The sequence below is a fragment of the Microtus oregoni genome, unplaced genomic scaffold, assembly GCF_018167655.1.
Source record: "Microtus oregoni isolate MIOR12 unplaced genomic scaffold, Mior012 000024F_ref0000369, whole genome shotgun sequence".
Taxonomy (NCBI): Eukaryota; Metazoa; Chordata; class Mammalia; order Rodentia; family Cricetidae; genus Microtus; species Microtus oregoni.
In genome coordinates this window covers 53,672-70,627 of record NW_024543083.1, presented here as the reverse complement: position 1 = coordinate 70,627, position 16,956 = coordinate 53,672, and the positions used below count along the sequence as shown (strand labels likewise).

Below are 16,956 nucleotides of genomic sequence, written 5' to 3'. Positions count from 1 at the left end.
TGATCTGTGAGTTCAAGGCCAGTCTGGTCTACAAAGTGAATCCAAGATAGCCAGGGATTTTACACAAGGAAATCTTGTCTTGAAAAACCAAAAAGAAAGAAACCTACTTTTTCCCCTAAAAAAGTACCCTCTAAAGATTTTCAAGTCATGTTTTGCCTGTTTAGAACACTTGCCTTTTTTGAGACTTTATAAATGAAAATAGAATTATATTCCTCGCCCCCAAAATTTTAATTTATAAATTACTGTTTTTAAAAACAAAGAAAGAAACAAACAAACAAAACCACTTCAGATGAAAGTTCCACAAGGCATGGGGAAGTGACCAAGGTTTGTCTTATGAGGGTGTAAGTGTCCTGATTCTAAAGGGAATGGGCTGAAAAAATTATGTTGTGGTCAAATCTTTCATTCCCAGCCAGAGGACTCGTACCTAAATACACACATCTAGTTTCAAGAGCTCTGGGAAGTCACCCTGTTTCCTTCACTGTCCTCTATGCGTATGCCTCGGAAACCAAACTTATCCAATCAGCACTTAGCTGTCTTCTTCTAATACTGTAATTAAGTATTATAGGCAGACAAACTGTCAGCTGAAATCTAAGCAAAAATTTAATAAATTATTGATGAGGTTCAGCTGAGCCTTCTTTTAAAACTATTCATGTTGAGCCTTCAAAACCTTGTTAATAAAATAAATCATTTGTTGCAAAAAGGACACAATGTCTCTTAATGCCTCCAAAAATACATTTAATAAAACCCGCTCCTGGTTTACTCTAGTTTTTAAGTCAATGTTTTCTACAGATAGCCCCCATTTTAACAACTCAATTAGGCACTTTTAAGTTTCTGCAGCAGGCTTGAGAACTGGAATGATATTGTTCCCTCAATTCTACATCAGTGAAAAACTTTGAATTAATATTTCATGAGAAATACTTCCTAAATAATAAGAAATGGTAGCTGCGCATATGAGCTCACAATGGTGGTAACAGCATGCACAAGCCCCATATATCCTCAAGCCAGAGCAAAGCCAGCACGGAGAGAGGAGGTGGCCATGAAGTCCCTCCCCAGCGGAGGATGAGCTTGGCAACTGCCGGCTGCTGGCAGACAAGAACCCATTTTCTTTAAGACTGCTGCCAATGGGTAGGTCAACCATGTTCCAGTGTAAGGTCACACATCCACGATTCCATGTGCCATACAATGGCATTTGGTGGGTGGAAGAAGAAAAAAAGGACACAAAAGAGGGAGGAGAAAAGGATCTGGGAGGAGTTGGAAGAAAGGGCAACTATGACCCAAACTTGGGGCGTGCAATTCTGAAAGACCTGAGAAAAGTACTTTGAAAAAGACATGACAAAAATTCCATGTTTCTTCTTAGAGCAACAACTTAAAAACAGATCTCTGAACAAAACTGTGCAGAAATTTTAAAAGCCCGGTGATGAATTAACCAAGAGCTAGAGAGGTCCTAGCACACAGTTTGAATCTGTGAGTGCTCAAGCTCCATCTGTTACACTCCACCTGCCTCTGGGCACCTTACAACCTAAAGAGGAAGCTCACCAGCAGCACTGGCTGGGGAACAGACTGTGTGGCCATCACTGCCCAGAGAGCGAGTAGCAAAGTCTCAGCATCCAGGAAGTGGGATGTTTATCACAGCTCAGGGGCTTCCAGCTGTCTCAGCGGGCAGAGACCCATCTAGAGGGGTTCACAGCGGACGCACAGCCTACTCTGTCTTTGGACCCCTTGGTGGGCTTCTTCTACTTCCACATGTTTACAGCAAGTTATCACACACTTGGCACATGGTACACACTCAGATCTTCCCATCCACCTGCTAGGACTGGAATGTGAAGCGGCTTCCTTCTGCTCCCATGAGCACTTGGTCTCCAGCTGCTGGCAGTTTGGGGAAGTTGGTGAGGTTTTTGCACATGGGGTCCAGATGATAGATACTACTGGAACACGGTGGTGGGGCTAGAGGGGTATAAGCTAGCCTTTTTCCAGCCAGACATGGTTCTGGTTGGAGTCATGTATAGTGCAGTCAGCCCTAGTTTGCCACCACCATGAAGCCACCCAGTGCCAGGCCCTCCTAGTCACGATGCATAAACAAACGCCATTATAAAACAAGAGCAGAAGCTGTCCTCACTCTGACAAAAATGGAAAAGGGGCCAAATCTTCTCTAGAAACACTCAGTTGCTTAAGCCCCCAAACCCAGCCCTAAAAAGTGGGTGTACTCTAAGAGAGGAGCACAGAATTTAAAACACTGCCCAGCTCCTTGTAGGTCAAATGTTACCTAATAATTACTCTAAGTGACTCGAGCAGTGGGGCCAGTGAGTTTACACCCATCACTTCTGAAGAGAGCAGGCCCACCCCACTTGATCACGTCCCATACTCAATTCTACAAGGGAGCCAAGCACACCACTTCAGGCCCTTAGTATACTCAAGACACAGAATCTTTACTCTCCAGATAAACTTTCAAGAAAGCCAACCAAAACCAGCAATCTGCACCGGCTGTGCCATCAACCCAAGTCTGAAAGTCAACCATGATGAAGCACCTGCTCTCTGCGCTTGAACACACCAGAGTAAACAAAGGGCTTTATCACCTGTGACATCACGGAGGCAGCGTAGTCCACTACTGCAGGGCCCACGGCACCGAGCACATGCCTGGCATGCTATGTATACACTCTATTCAACAGTGAGGCATTGGGATGGCACGGTTCAGGCTAACCACACTGTGGACAACTGCTGTGGCTCTTACAGCCTGGCATGGTGTTGCACACCTGTTGCCTCAACATTTGGGCGTCTGGAAGACCCTGAATTAGAGGCTAGCCTGGTCTACCTGCTAAATTCTAGGGCTACATAGTGAGACCTGGCAAAAAATAAATAAATAAAAAGGTGTGGTGGTCTTGAACTCTGACATAACCTAGCTGCTTCCTGCCACCAGGACCAGGCACGGAGCTAGTCTTTGCCATTATCTACCTCTAGGGTCTGTGCCCCCAGTCTTAAATTTCCAGCCTAACTTCACAATCGTATTTCCGTCCACCTGCTATAGCTATCCTCAAATCAGCTTGCTCACCATCAAGAAGTACTCTCACTGTTCTATTAGTGATACAGCTGATACCGACTCCCCAAATCAAAGCTATCCTCGTGTTGCCAAGTCTCTCTTCTCTCTTCCAGTTCTGCCCGTAGACCTAAGTTAGGCTTCTAGACTCTCTTCAGGGTTACTACAAAAGTCAGCGTTCTCCTGCCACTGGCTTCACGCTGCCTTCACCATCCACAAGACACAGGTGTTGCCGAGGGCCCTGCCTCTTGCGGCCTTTCTTCTTATCACCCCTCCCCCATTTCAATTTCCAACTAGAGAGGACTGCTCTGTGGATGACATTCTCTGTCCTGACTCCTCCCTTTGCTCAGTCTTCCTTCCTCGTCATTCTATCCCTTACGGAGCCCTCTTCTTCGGATGACTTTTCCATCCAACATGACTCAGCTCCAACCTCCTCCCAGGATGTTTCCCACTGGAGTCTGCCTTGCTATAGAATACCATTAGGATTGGCCCCTGCTCGCTGTCATCTGGGGCAAATGACAAATATCCTTTACTTCATTACCTATGACTGAGCTTTTAAAACTTAAAAAGAAAATTGTGTGCATCAGAACAGGTGTATACACATCACAGCACCACGTGAAGGTCAGAGGACAAGCTCAAACATCAAGTTCTCAGCTTTTTCCTAAAGAGACGGCTTCTCTTGTTCCCACTATAGAAATGCTAGGATTACAGACACACGGTGCTGCATCCATTCCTACCTGAGTCTTCTACTAGAGATTCCAACTCAAGCCCTCAGGCTTGCACTGCACCTAGCGAGACATCGCACCACCACTGAAATGCACTTTTATGAGACAGGACCTGGGGCTTAGGCCTGTAATATCAGCTACTAGGGAAACAGAACCACGACCATCTCAAATTCAAGGCCTGCCTAGGTAACTTATTGAGGCCTGTTAAAATAAAAAGTGAAGAGGGCTAGGGACAAAGCTTGGTGCTGTAGGACTTTTTCCAGCACGCACAAGACCCTAGTTGTAATAAATGTCATTTGCCCAGGCTGGGAATGACAGACTCAAGATTCTCAACCCAGCGTTCTTGCCATTTACCTCTACGCTGCTAGTAATGAGAAATTAGCACAGGACTGACGCGTGGAAGACGTGGCGTGCTACACTGTTTGCAGTCCTTCACTGTATGCGCACAGCATTTGAAAGCGGCTCCATCTGGAGATAAGTGCCCTCTCCATCACTTTTACTCTGTGGATCCAGCTCCGACAGTGCGTTGTGACCTATGGGAAACACCAAGACCCGAACCATCTGAACTCCTCGGTCGAGTTCTCATTTCCTCTTGCAGTTGGTACTATCATGATCAGACAGCTAAACTCTGTGCACAGCTAAAGAAACTAGGCGAGGGGGGCTGGAGAGATGGCTCAGAGGTTAAGAGCACTGGTTGCTCTTCCAGAGGTCCTGAGTTCAATTCCCAGCAACCACATGGTGGCTCACAACCATCCGTAAGGAGATCTGGTGCCCTCTTCTGGGCTGCAGGGATACACGCTGGTACAACACTGCATACATAATAAATAAATAAATAATTAAAAAAAAAAAAAAAGAAACTAGGCGAGCTGCCCAAGCACGACATGGGCTGAAGGAGTTCTCTAGCCATGGTTCCTCATCGTTGTGTCTGTCTTCAGGGACCCACAACATTAGCAGGAATCTTAGAGTTGTTTCTTTAACCCATCTTAAAGATTTTTTTTTTTTGCCATACTGCAAAAGTTCTAAAATGCATACTGAGAAATTGAAAAATAAAGAAAATTAGGAAATAGCTGGGGAAGGCAGTGCATGTTATTAACTGCAGCATGTGGGGAGGTTGAGGCAGAATGGGGAACTTGAGGTCAGCCTATACTAAATGAGTTCAAGGTTAGCCTACATGACACAGAAAGAAACTACCTCAAAACACACACACACACACACACACACACACACACACACACAATCATTTCACTCCACATCACCTCTAAATAACCATCAAAAAACAAAACTGAGGTGCACTGGCTGCAACCTTCATCCCAAGAAAGGAGATCAAGATAGGGTGGAGGCGGCAGTGGGGACAGGTGGTACTCTGGGCAACCAGGAAACTCGTGACCTAGTGACAGACAAGCTCCTGTTCCAGCTGTTCCAGCAGCACTGATGGGCTGAGGATCACATGTCTCCATCATCACCCATAACTCAGCTATTCTCTCCTCCAGGAAATGGATGAAGGGTTCTAAGCAGTCACATGGTATGAATTTGGGAATCCACTTGTGCACCGGCCAGGATTCTCACCAGCTCAGTCACATGGTTTTCAGGTTAATCAGTCTTCAAATTCCCCATGGTGCCAAATATACCACCATCACCGCACTGCCAGGTACACCACCGTCGCAGCATGGCCAGGGAGAATTCTCACCCTTCCTAGGATATAGCCCAGTCAGCTGTGACCCAATCATGTATTATAATAAGCATGAGTCTATACGGAGGCAGAGAAGGTTTCTTCAATGAAGATAGGAGTCATGAGGATGAAAACCATATATAAAGACTAGTAAAGACAGAGAGTGCCTGCCACCTCAGGGTGTGTGTCAAAAACCAGCAATGTTATTAAATAGCCATTTCAGCCCCCGTGACTAAACTGGTCTGAATTATTTTGAAAATCTATAAAGAATAGCTTTACAAACTGCCGTGTTTCTTTATACAAATTTTAAAACCCACATCTAGTTTCATACAGAAACGAAAACTGTGATTCCAGTTTGATTACACCGATAACCTCTCAATACTGAAATCTGTCCATCCATCCATCCACCCATCATCCGTCCATCTAGCCAACCACCCATCAACCACCCACCCACCCATCCACCACCCATCCACCAACCCTCCACTCATACACCCATCCATCCACCCCTCACCCCCACCAACCCATCCATCCACGTGTCTTGAGTTTTAACAATCTCTCACTGAACCTGGAGTTTACCAAATCAGCTAAACTGGCTAGTCAGCAAGAACTAAGGAGTTTCCTTCTTCCTCCCCAGCCTTGGGACTACAGGTTTAAACTAATCTGCTCAGCTTTCTCCACGGGAGACGGGCACAGAACTCAGGCCTCCATCCTTGTGCAGCAAGCACCGTACATATCGATTCATTTTCCCAGCCCCATCTGCGGGTTTTATAGAAAGTGCCACTATTCTTAACAATTTCAGACGGCTTGGAATGGGTGAATTGTACAGATTAGCTGTATTATGGAATAAGTATTTTAAATATATTATCTATTATAAAGAAATCTCTCGTGAATGTATCATTTCGGAGTGCTTGATAGAAAGCATTCAAGTTGGAAAGGTTATGCACATTCTGATAATCAGAAAATATGCTTAGCAGTGATTCATTTTATTAGCATTTTGAGAAAACTTACTGGTTACATCTATCCCTAGATAGATCAAACTATTTACCTCCAAAGTATATAGTCTATAAAAGGTTTCAATGATTTTTAAAACTCTAATTAAACACACAGTTCAAAATCTAAGCATGCTACTTTGTCCTAAGATTTCTGAAATTTTCCAATAAATCACAGCTGGGCCCACTGGCCAGTCCCTATCTATACATTTTCACCTGTGGATTAAACTAGTGTTTGATGGAGGAAGGTCATTGGTTAAATAAAAAGAAACTGCTTGGCCCTCATTGGTTAGAAGATAGGTGGGAGGAGTAAACAGAACAGAACGCTGGGAGGAAAAGGAAGTGAGCTCAGACTCCACAGCTCTCCTCTCGGGAGCAGACGCCTTAGAGAGATGCCATGCTCCGCTCTCCCGGGCAGACGCACACGATAAAGCAAGCTGCCAGGTTAGACATGCTGAACCTTTCCCAGTAAGACCGGTGCTCACAGATTATTAGAGATGGGTTGATCAGGATGTGAGAATTAGCCTGTAAGGGCTAGAGCTAAAGGGCCAAGCAGTGTTTAAATGAATACAGTTTGTGTGTTGTTATTTCGGAGCATAAGCTAGCCAGGCTGCCGGGGTGCTGGGAACACAGCCCCGCCGCCCCTATTACTACAAGTGTTGAGATTATTTTTCAAGGAGAACAAAGTGTTAGGCACAGTCAGATAAAACTCTGAGTCAGTTTTACCCATCATATTTATTTTGAGGTAAAGATCCATGAAGTCATATAATGGGAAGATAATGCCCTACCCTCAACATCTTATGCCACATTAAATTGGATATTTCAATAAAAAAGAGATCTGCATTCTGATGGCGATCCAGTAGAATTTAAATATCACCTAGCTGTGTAGGCTATTCCACTTAGGCATGTACACAAAATACAACGTAACAGGCTAAAGACACACCCGTATATGATACAGGACACCCACCGTTAAGTTTCTACATTCTATGTATGCACAACATGTCCTCAATGATGGCCTTAATATTTCTCTTTCTTATTGATATATCAAACTATCAAAATAGCCAATGATTAACAAAAAATATAAACTTTTCTATCACTCTTTGAGTAGTCACAGGAGAAAGATCCCAACTGAGTGTGGATCCCAAGATGAGGGGTCAGATTGCCGTCAGACAGCTTATTTCTTGGATTCTGCGTTTCCCCACCTAGAAAGTGCTTCTCTATCAAATAGTTACACTGGAGGGTATGGTGGGGGCAGCACTCAGGAGGCAGAGGCAGGAGGATCTCTGGGAGTTCAAGGCCAGCATAGTATATATATATATATATATATATATATATATATATATGTGAGTTTCAGGACAGCCAGGACTGTTACACAGAGAAAGCTTGTCTCAAACAAAACAAAATCCCCAAAACTTAAATCATATCTCAAAATCTGAATAAAATAACATATGAAGGAAAGAAAAATAGCCTAGATGGGGCTGGTGCACAAGTACTCAAGCAGTAACGACACTGCAACAATTTCAGAACGTCACAAAAGCAGTGGATCAACTCTCCATGAGTGTTTAGAAAAGGATGTTCCACCTTGTCATTTACCCACGTAAATCCTGGACTAGATGAGAAACGTCTCTAGGGATCAGTAATGTAGACTGGACCTACAGCTGTCCTGCGAGAGTCGAGTGCTCTGAGGGAATTAATCGGCGACAACTCAATTCCAATTCTGAAAATACCTCGCAATAAAAGAAATGGGATATGGTCATACAATGTTATCTGAAACGTTACTTGAGGAGGATGGAAAGACGGCTCAGCAGTTAAGAAGCGCACTTTGCTGCTTTTGCAGAGGATCCAGGTTCGAGTCCAGCACCCATACCGGGCAGCTCATAATTGCCTGTAGCTCCGGTTCTAGAACCTCCGACATCTCTTCAGAAGGCACTGGTACACACTGATGCATATAACAGATACATGCCTCTGTGTGCGTGCACAAACACACATAGACAATTTAAAAAATAACCAATCTCTAAAATAATGCTATTTTAAATGAAATAGAAACAATTTTGACAAAAAGTTACAGTACAAATAACTCTCAATCCAAGGCAACAACGTTTTGGTATACTCTGCGTTGTTTCATGAATAAAAGACAGGCAAAATATGGAGAGTACTATTTAAAACAGAACACTTTAAAGATATTTATAGGACCAGGGTTTTCCATCTTCTTCAACGAAAAGACTGCTACTATAACCAGGCTTTTTAGTGATACTACACTGTAAAGACCTTTCAAGCCCTCCATTAACTGAATTACTGGAGTATCAGTTCATTAGAATTTAATAATTAATAAGTTCAATTTTTGAATATTTTGAATACATATTACTTTGCTACAATTAAAAACAATAATGACAGGGGCTTTATTTTGTTCTTTACCTTATTTGCAGAACCTAAAACATATAGTATATGTTGCTGACACATCAAAGACGCTCAGTCAACACTTGTTGAAGGAACAACAGGAAGAGTTAATATTCCTCCTTTCTGTTCAGTTCTTACCTGACTGTAAGTCATCTAAAACTTGGGCTCTGGTTCCCCAGCCCGTTAGCTAGATGCTCGCCTTCCCAGTGGCATGGATTTTGTGGGGTTCAGCTAAGATGATGGAAATGAAGATATTCTGTGAGTTATGAGATGCACATATCTGACCGTGATAAGTTCTTTGTGCGGTGAGGATATAAATACATTTTAAACTAGCTGAATTGTCAAGACTGCAAAACCCCTTTACATTCTCTTTAAACATATTCGGAATGTATTTGATTTGACCAATCTTTTTATAACTGAATCTCTGTAGTATCTTCCCCTCAAACTGATAGTGCAGCTGCTACTAACTGACACATACAATCTACAATCAGGATCTAACCTTTCCTTGGTAATAATGTATATAGAAACTGGAATTGAGCTTGAAACCACAGGCTTAGGTTTCAGTTTCAGCTAGTTCACCCAAGCATAACAAAGCATTCACGTTGTCAAACTATCTATGGTTTTCTGGGAATTTACTGTCTGCGGCACTTTTTGAAGCAGCTCACGTGTTTCCACTCAGTTAATTCTCACAGCGGCTCACGCTTTAGACAAGGAAACCAGAGCACAGAGAGGTCAGGCCACACACCTAGGTCACACAGCACGTAGAGGCTGTATGGGGACTCTGTCAGGTAGCCTGCTTCCAGCGTGCAGAACTTGGTCGCGAGCCATAAAACATCATTAGCTTTAGAGGCCTCAACTTCCTTCAGAAAGTTCTCTGTAGGACCCACTTATACAGATAAAGCTACCGACAGTCAAGAACTATATAATTAATACTAAAGACAGAAGTCTGGGCAGGTGAAACAGCTCATCTTGTAAAAGCTTTGCTGACAAGCCAGTCCCAGGTTCAGCACGGAAGAAGAGAGGCGAGTCCCACAGTTGTCCTCTGACTTCCACAGGCACACCACAGCATCCATGTGTGCACATGCAATAAGGTAAATGGATGACAACACCAAAAAGCTCAAAAAGTCCCTTTTCCTTAAACAAGCTAAATACACACACACACACACACACACACCTTTTTAAAAGCCAGTTCAAATCGTCATTACACTACTCTGTTACTTTCTTTTGGAGAGTGGGGAACACAGGACAGGGGGAGGCCAGTGTAAAAACCCAGTATAAAAGGCAGCAGCGCTCCAAGTGGGATCAAAAGACTTGAGGATAAAGATTCAGTGCAGGAAAGACTTTTACATAAGCTCCCTGAATACTAAGAAGAAAGTTATGAAACATCTGAGAGTTAATACCAAAAGATCAATGGATTAAATGTTATCTAAATATATTTCAATGCAACAGAACCTTATGTAATCTCAATGGGACTTCTGATTTTGGCAAGGGTTTCCAAGCTTTCTTTTTCTGTCGACGGGGAGAAGTTTGGTAGTGTGTGGGCCAACTGCAGACTGGATTTTTTTTTTCCCTAATAGTATCTGTGTCATTTTAAGAAACATGAAAAATTACAGCAAGGGATTTTTTATTATCAATGTTGACAGTACCATTAATAACTACAGTTGGACAATTATAAATGCACTTCAAATGTTTACCTAGCTACCTCACCAACTCCAAAAAAGTCAACTCTGACAAACTGCCCGGGCAGATTTGCGACGCTAGTAGCTTACAAACTGTGGTGTGCTGTTTGCTTTGCAGGGCAGGAATGCACAGCAATGTATTCCACATGCCAGGCAAGCAGCTACCTCAAGCTATACGCCCACTCTTATTAATGCCCATAAATTATGAAACCTACAAATTTGCCATCTACCAACTAAAATACATTTTGTCTGTTTTCCCTTTATCTCACACAAAGAATTCAAAAGATACAAGTTACTATTCTCCTTAGTACTATTGAGATACATATGCAGGTGTAGAATTACTGATTTTTGACAAGCTACAAATAAGAAAAAAATTAATAAGCCAATAAGCTAAGAAAGCAAAAGGCAAGAGACCTGAGTTCTAGTCCTGCAAAAGTGTGGTTACGTAGCTTGTGGGCAATCTTACATGCAGTCTGTGAAATTTGGGAACAAGAGTTCGGCCTTCACAGCTTTTTCTATTAAAGATAACATCCTGGTCTAAGCCCTAGAATCAATACTGGGCACAGGATGTTAAGTGAGTCCCTACTTAGGAAATGTACTTACTATTCTCCCATATTAGGACCTGAATTAACTTAGATCAATAACTACCTCAGATGCTGGAGGCAAATATTGCTTCAAGTTTCATTCTCAATTACATACAGATAACAAAAACCCGTCACTGGAAATATACATTAAAATTTCTTTTAGAGGAACTAAAGAGATGGGTGGTGGCTTGTATAGGCGGCTCAGACCCACCACCAAGATGACTGGACAAGTCACCTGTCCTAGTTCTGCCTCCTCATTAAGGTCAGACCACAGCCTGTTACTGATGATTGGGCCAGGTGAGGCCAGCTTTCCCATTCGGCTTTATTCACCCAGCTGGCTAGAGTCATCCCCACCAGACTGTAGCTTCCAAAGCTTTCTTTTGTTCTGGGTTTATCATTCTAGTTTATTAGCGCCTACTCCTCATGAAGATACTGGAAGAAAATGAAACCGTGCCCCATTTGTGCTCTGAGCTCCAGGGGTATGACTGAAACTACTGTCACCTGCTCCATAGGAATAAAAGACTCACAAAATTATACTTTCTGTTACAAGGTTTATAACTTACCTAAAACCTAAAATCAGTTCCTATTTCCAGTGTCACTGATTTCCTGGTGACTATTCCCATAAGTAATTTCTCCTATCGGGCAACAGACACAAAGCATGCCCAACAGCAGGTGACCAACGATGGCACTGTTAACATTTAGGCCTGATCGGTCTTTCATGCAGGAGGCTGTGAGTCTAGGAACTGTTTAACAACATCCTTGGAAGGGCTACTAGATGTCTTTACTGACACGACTCCCACAAGGGGTGCCCACTCAAAGGTGTCTCTGGATGTTTATCTCTGTGTGCTTTTCTAGATAAGGTCCCCTGATGTAAAAAACCCAGGAGTTAAGTCTCCACAACCGCCCCCCTCCCACCCCGGTCCGGTAGAGAATAAACGAATTCAAATATTTAAAGGGGAACTTTTGGTTTTACTAAGTTTGCATGACCCTTTTTCGCAGCCTAAAACCATCTTAAGAAAAACGTTAACCAGGAGACAGGACAAAGCTACTGCTTCTTAGAGACGAAAATATAAACAAAAGACCGACAAAGCTTCCCTTCACAGGTCTACTTGTGAGTAAGGCAAACTTTTGATGGGAGGCTACCTCTCCACCAACACCAGGGGTACGTGGGAGCACACCCACAGTCTATGGAAGCTGGATCTGAGATAGGCAGGTGGCGGCAGTTCCAGGAGCAAGTGATCGTGCAGACGCTTTCAGGTAAAAGTTGACTGACCACCTCAGGGGTAGCCGGCCACTAACTCCGGGCCCGGCCTCCGCTGGGCCTCTGGGTGCCGGTGCCCGGGCCGAGCTCCTGCCACGCCCACCGAACGTCACCCGTTACACAACGCCCCCCCACCCAGCTTATGCAATTCTGCCCTCCCGCGGCTTCCAATTGCCCCAGTGACTTCAGTGTTAGACCAAGGTAAACGCGGTACCCCTGAGCCCCGCCTCGTCCGGGCGATGCCTGCCCCACCCCGGCTGGGGTTCCCGGACACCGCGCAGCGGGAAGCCCGCGGCCCCTACCCACCCGTCCACCCCGCGCCCAGGCTCCGCGGCCCGGGTCCCCACTCGGCGCGCGCGCACGAAAGAAACTCGCGTCCGCGCCCCTCCCCGCGCCGCGTCACTTGCGGCTCCCAGGCGATCCCCACCGTGACCGAAGCACCCCGGGGCGCCGCCCCCTCCCACACCCGCGATCCCCGCTCGCACGGCCCCGCACCGCAGCCCCGCGTCACCTGCTCGCAGGGCGTCGCAGGCGGCCGCCAGGGCCTCTCGGTAGCGCCCTTGATGGAGCAGCTCCCCAAGGCGGCCGGCCGCCCGCGCGCGTTCGCGCTGGCCCGGGAACCACTTCTCCGCCAGGTGGTTGAGCACGACGCTGGTTCGGAAGTCGGCGATGGCGGCGGCCAGGGGCGGCGGCCGCGGGGTCCCCTCGGCGGCGGCGGCGGGCGGCAGGCGGTCCCGGCACAGGCGGCAGCGGGCACGCAGTTCCCTTCGCAGGCAACGGCGGCAGTAGCTGTGGCCACACGGCACGGTCACCGGCTCGCTCAGGAAGCCCCGGCAGCCCAGGCAGCTGAGCAGCCCGGCCGCGCCCGCCGCGGGAGTCGCGCTCCAGCGCAGCCCGTGGCGGAGCCGGTAGCTGAACACCAAGCAGTCCACTAGCGACCCGAGGCGCTCGGGCCTGGCCGGGGCCCCGCGGCGGAGCGCGGCCGCGAACGCCTCCAGCGCTCCCTTCAGGTGGCCGCCCAGCGCCAGCAGCTCGCCCCGGCGGAGCAGCAGCTCCCAGCGTCCCGGCTCCGCGCCCGCGCGCTCCAGCCGCTCGCCGCCGCCGCCCACTTCCCACGGCCCGTTCCGGCTCCGCGGTCCTCCAGCCGCCTCCCGATTCCCGCCCGGGGACGCCCTCGCCACGGCCGGAGAAGACATGGCCCGCGCAGGGCTGCTCCGCCACCGCCGCCCGCCGCCACGGTCCGGGAACCTCCGGGGCGCGCGGCTCCGCACGCGGCCGGCGAGCAGGGGGGCGTGGCGCGCGGACATGGCGGGGCGGCGCGCGCCCGGGGAGCCCCGGGGGGGCGGGGTTTGGGCATGCGGGGCTGGGCCTGACGAGGCCGAGCGGGGCGGGCCTTGGCTGCCGAGCCCGGCCTCCCGACGCGCGGCTGGCCGCCCAGTTCCCGGGAGCGGGCCCACCGGTCCCGCCCTTTCTGAGCCCCTCCTGGAGTGGGACGAGAGATCAGATGATCCCCAGCGGGATCCTAATTGGCTTCTCTGACAAGGAGGGCAAGGCTCGTGACTGAACAAAGCCCGTAGTTTGCCGGGCGGCCTGCCCGGTTGACACGTCCTGTAGTCGCGGCCAGTCCCCATGCCTATATGGTGGGCGTCTGCGCACCCGCAGTTCTGTGGGCACAAACCTGCTGCACCTGAGTAGGGACCTCGGTCCCTCCAGGAGGTAGTAGGAAGCCTTAGGTGACTCTGGATGCTCGGGGTTAAAGGTGACAAGAATGAGCAGAGGGACAACGAATGCACGGTGTGATGACTTTGAGACTCACATCTGAAATCGGACAACTTAAGACACACACACACTCCACGTCCTGAGGCCTCTTCCTCCCAGCATGCAGAGTTTCTCCTGTTGCTAGGTTAGTGCTGACTTGTGTTGGAAGTTCTTTAAGAATACGAACGACAGAAGTGAACTGTCCTAAACGAAGCCCGGGACTTGGTGTACGACCTTTAAATTTAAAAAGTGCATTAAAAAGTGCAATAAAAAAGTGCATAAACCCATTAAACTGTAAGACAGACCAACAGATGCACTTAGAGAGTCAAAGTCCCCAAGTTCCTCAGGTGCGTTCCAAATCCTACATATACACACTAATTCACAGTGGCTTAATGTTCTTTCTAATGAGAAAACGGAGGAAAAATGCTTTCCCAATGACAGAGACCAGGTCACTACAATGCAAGCAGTCTGCAGCTTTGTCGACAGAAGATGGTTTGGCTCCTATATAATGGGTTAGTTCCTTTAAATGTGACAGCGGCCAGTTTAATACTCTCAATGGAAATATTTATAGATTTGATTACAGGGTACTGGATTGTTAATGTAGGAAGGGATTTGAGGCTTTTGGTTCTCTTTCAGATACTTGGTAACAGGAAGAGAAACATTTGTACAAAAATCCCACGCGGTCAGATTTATAAAGAGATTTTAAGATCTTCTCGCTGTGCCAGTATCATACACAATGTTTAATAAACTGTTGCCTCCCTTCCGCAATTTTTACTTGCGATTTTCAAAATAAAGCAAGTCGATGATCATGCTGTCTGAAATTAGCTAACAATTAATGAAAGCCGCTAGTTTCCACAGAACCGGTAATGAAGGTCCCCAAGTGTCTTCCCACTCCACAATAAACAAACCCCGTCTTCAGAAACGATAGCAGGGACAGGAAGAAAGAAGCAGGGAAAGAAGGGTTAAGAACGTCTCAGGCTTCTGCTCTCTCTGTAATGCAAAGACTTTCCTATTGCTCAGAAGGAAGCTGCAGTCAGGCAAGGAGCTCATCCTCATCATCTGTGGTGGGAGCACAGGGGAATCATTCATGAGCAGAGCCTTAAATCTAAGTTACAACAGGCAGAGCAATCGTGTTTACCTTATCTGTGTAGCTCTGGAATGGAGCCCAGGACCTCCTGCCTGCTAGGGAAGCCCCCTAGGATGGAACCACAGCCCAGGCAGAACAATGACTTTAGTTAGATGCCTAGATATTCACTTAAGAGTTAAAAAATCTAACCAGTATAGCAAACACACACACACACACACAATTCACTTTTAGGCTTCATTCTTGTCCCCGGTAGTTTTCAAAATGTGCCCCAGCAAACATTTCATTAGTGCATTCATGACTAGACAAAGTATGATAAACTGATAAACATGTATTTCTTTCCAGATACAGTTTAAGTCAGGTTTGTTACGAGATTTCTCTCAGAAGGAAAATGGGTGCTTCGGAAAATAAGATGAGTCCCTCTGTCCTTAACGAATGTGACAGATACACCTGATGCTGGCATGACATGAAGAGGCACAATTGTGATAAGGCTGGGGGGAGGGGACCGTAGGAGGAACCACATCCTGTTCTCCGTGGCATTTGTGAATGGTTATAATTCATGTTTGCTGGTTTATACATTTACATAACCTGTTCTCTCTCATTTATGTAACTTATTTATGTAAGAGGCTGTGCTTCCACTGTGGCCTTTGTATGCAGCATGGCTTCCCGGTGAATCAGGAAGCCTGAACACAGTAACCACTGGTTTTGTAACAGGTCATTCTTCTGTCTTTCTGTACCACCACAAGGGGTATGCCCCTTGAGGCAACTGCCTCTTAAATGCAAAGAAGAGAGAAATCAGTGGCTTCATTCATTTTCTAAAACCTAGCCTTTGGTCTCTGACTCATCCAGCAGGCTGTGATGAGAAAGGAGGAAGGAGCCCTGCAAGCCAGCGTCTGGGCAGGAGGCGTCAGAGGGCTTCGAGAGCTCGTTCCTTTCTTCCCTTGAGCACTACTGACTTTTCTCATTCTTTGCTAACGAAGTAGTAAAGTCAGGAGATTTGTATTTCATTTCAGTTTTTTTTTTTAGTGTTGTCTTCTAAAATAGACCAGTTATGTAAGAGAGTCAGAAGAAAAGCGTATCTGTTTCCTAATTTGGAAAATGCTTATCACCGTCATTCCATACTTATCCCTCCTGCCCACTGCCGCACCCCAAGACTTTTCCTGATATAGTTAGAATGTTAAGAATAACATTGACACAATGGTTTTCTTGCACACAATTCAGCAGAAGGGCATTTGAACCTCCTGTGTGCTCAGTCAATGAATTTACCATTTGTTTTTCACATTGTCGTTAAAAAAGGAAGACAGTTGAGTTTAAACTTGAAAGAATATGGGCTGGGGGGTTATAACACAAAGGTAGAATATATACTAAGGCAGTCCTGGGTTCAATTTTACACACATATAAATGCATCATATATACATACCTACCCTAACTACATATGTAAATACATTCATACACACACACACACACACACACACACACACACACACACACAAGTCCATCTCCTGGTTCAGGTTAATGACATTCTAGCAGTTAGAATCTAGCTAATTCACTGAAAACTCAACCATAAAGTTTCATATAATCAGCCCATATCCCATAGTGGTTCTATAGGTGAAGCACCCATTCAAAGCCCAACTTCTTCTAAGTCTCATTCATTATATATGTTAGCAGAACTGAGAGACCTCTGGCTTGACCGAAGTCCTCTAGGGAAGGGAATCCAGACACCTTAGTGCTGACTGTGTTCCCTGGGTTGTGGGGGGAGGTCATGGGCTTCACTGGCCT

General features: G+C 46.3%; 1 protein-coding gene across 2 annotated transcripts in view; it reads right to left on the bottom strand.

Annotated features, from left to right (window-relative positions):
- Lonrf1 (LON peptidase N-terminal domain and ring finger 1) overlaps window positions 1–13,640 on the bottom strand; it is a 33,319-nt gene extending 19,679 nt beyond the window's left edge. For both annotated transcript variants that reach the window (XM_041673964.1, XM_041673965.1), the window contains exon 1: window positions 12,847–13,640. In XM_041673964.1, coding sequence (XP_041529898.1) covers window positions 12,847–13,531 — 685 coding nt within the window. In that variant the 5' untranslated portion in view covers window positions 13,532–13,640. The remainder of the gene's footprint in view (window positions 1–12,846) is intronic.
- Window positions 13,641–16,956: the final 3,316 nt, after the last annotated feature.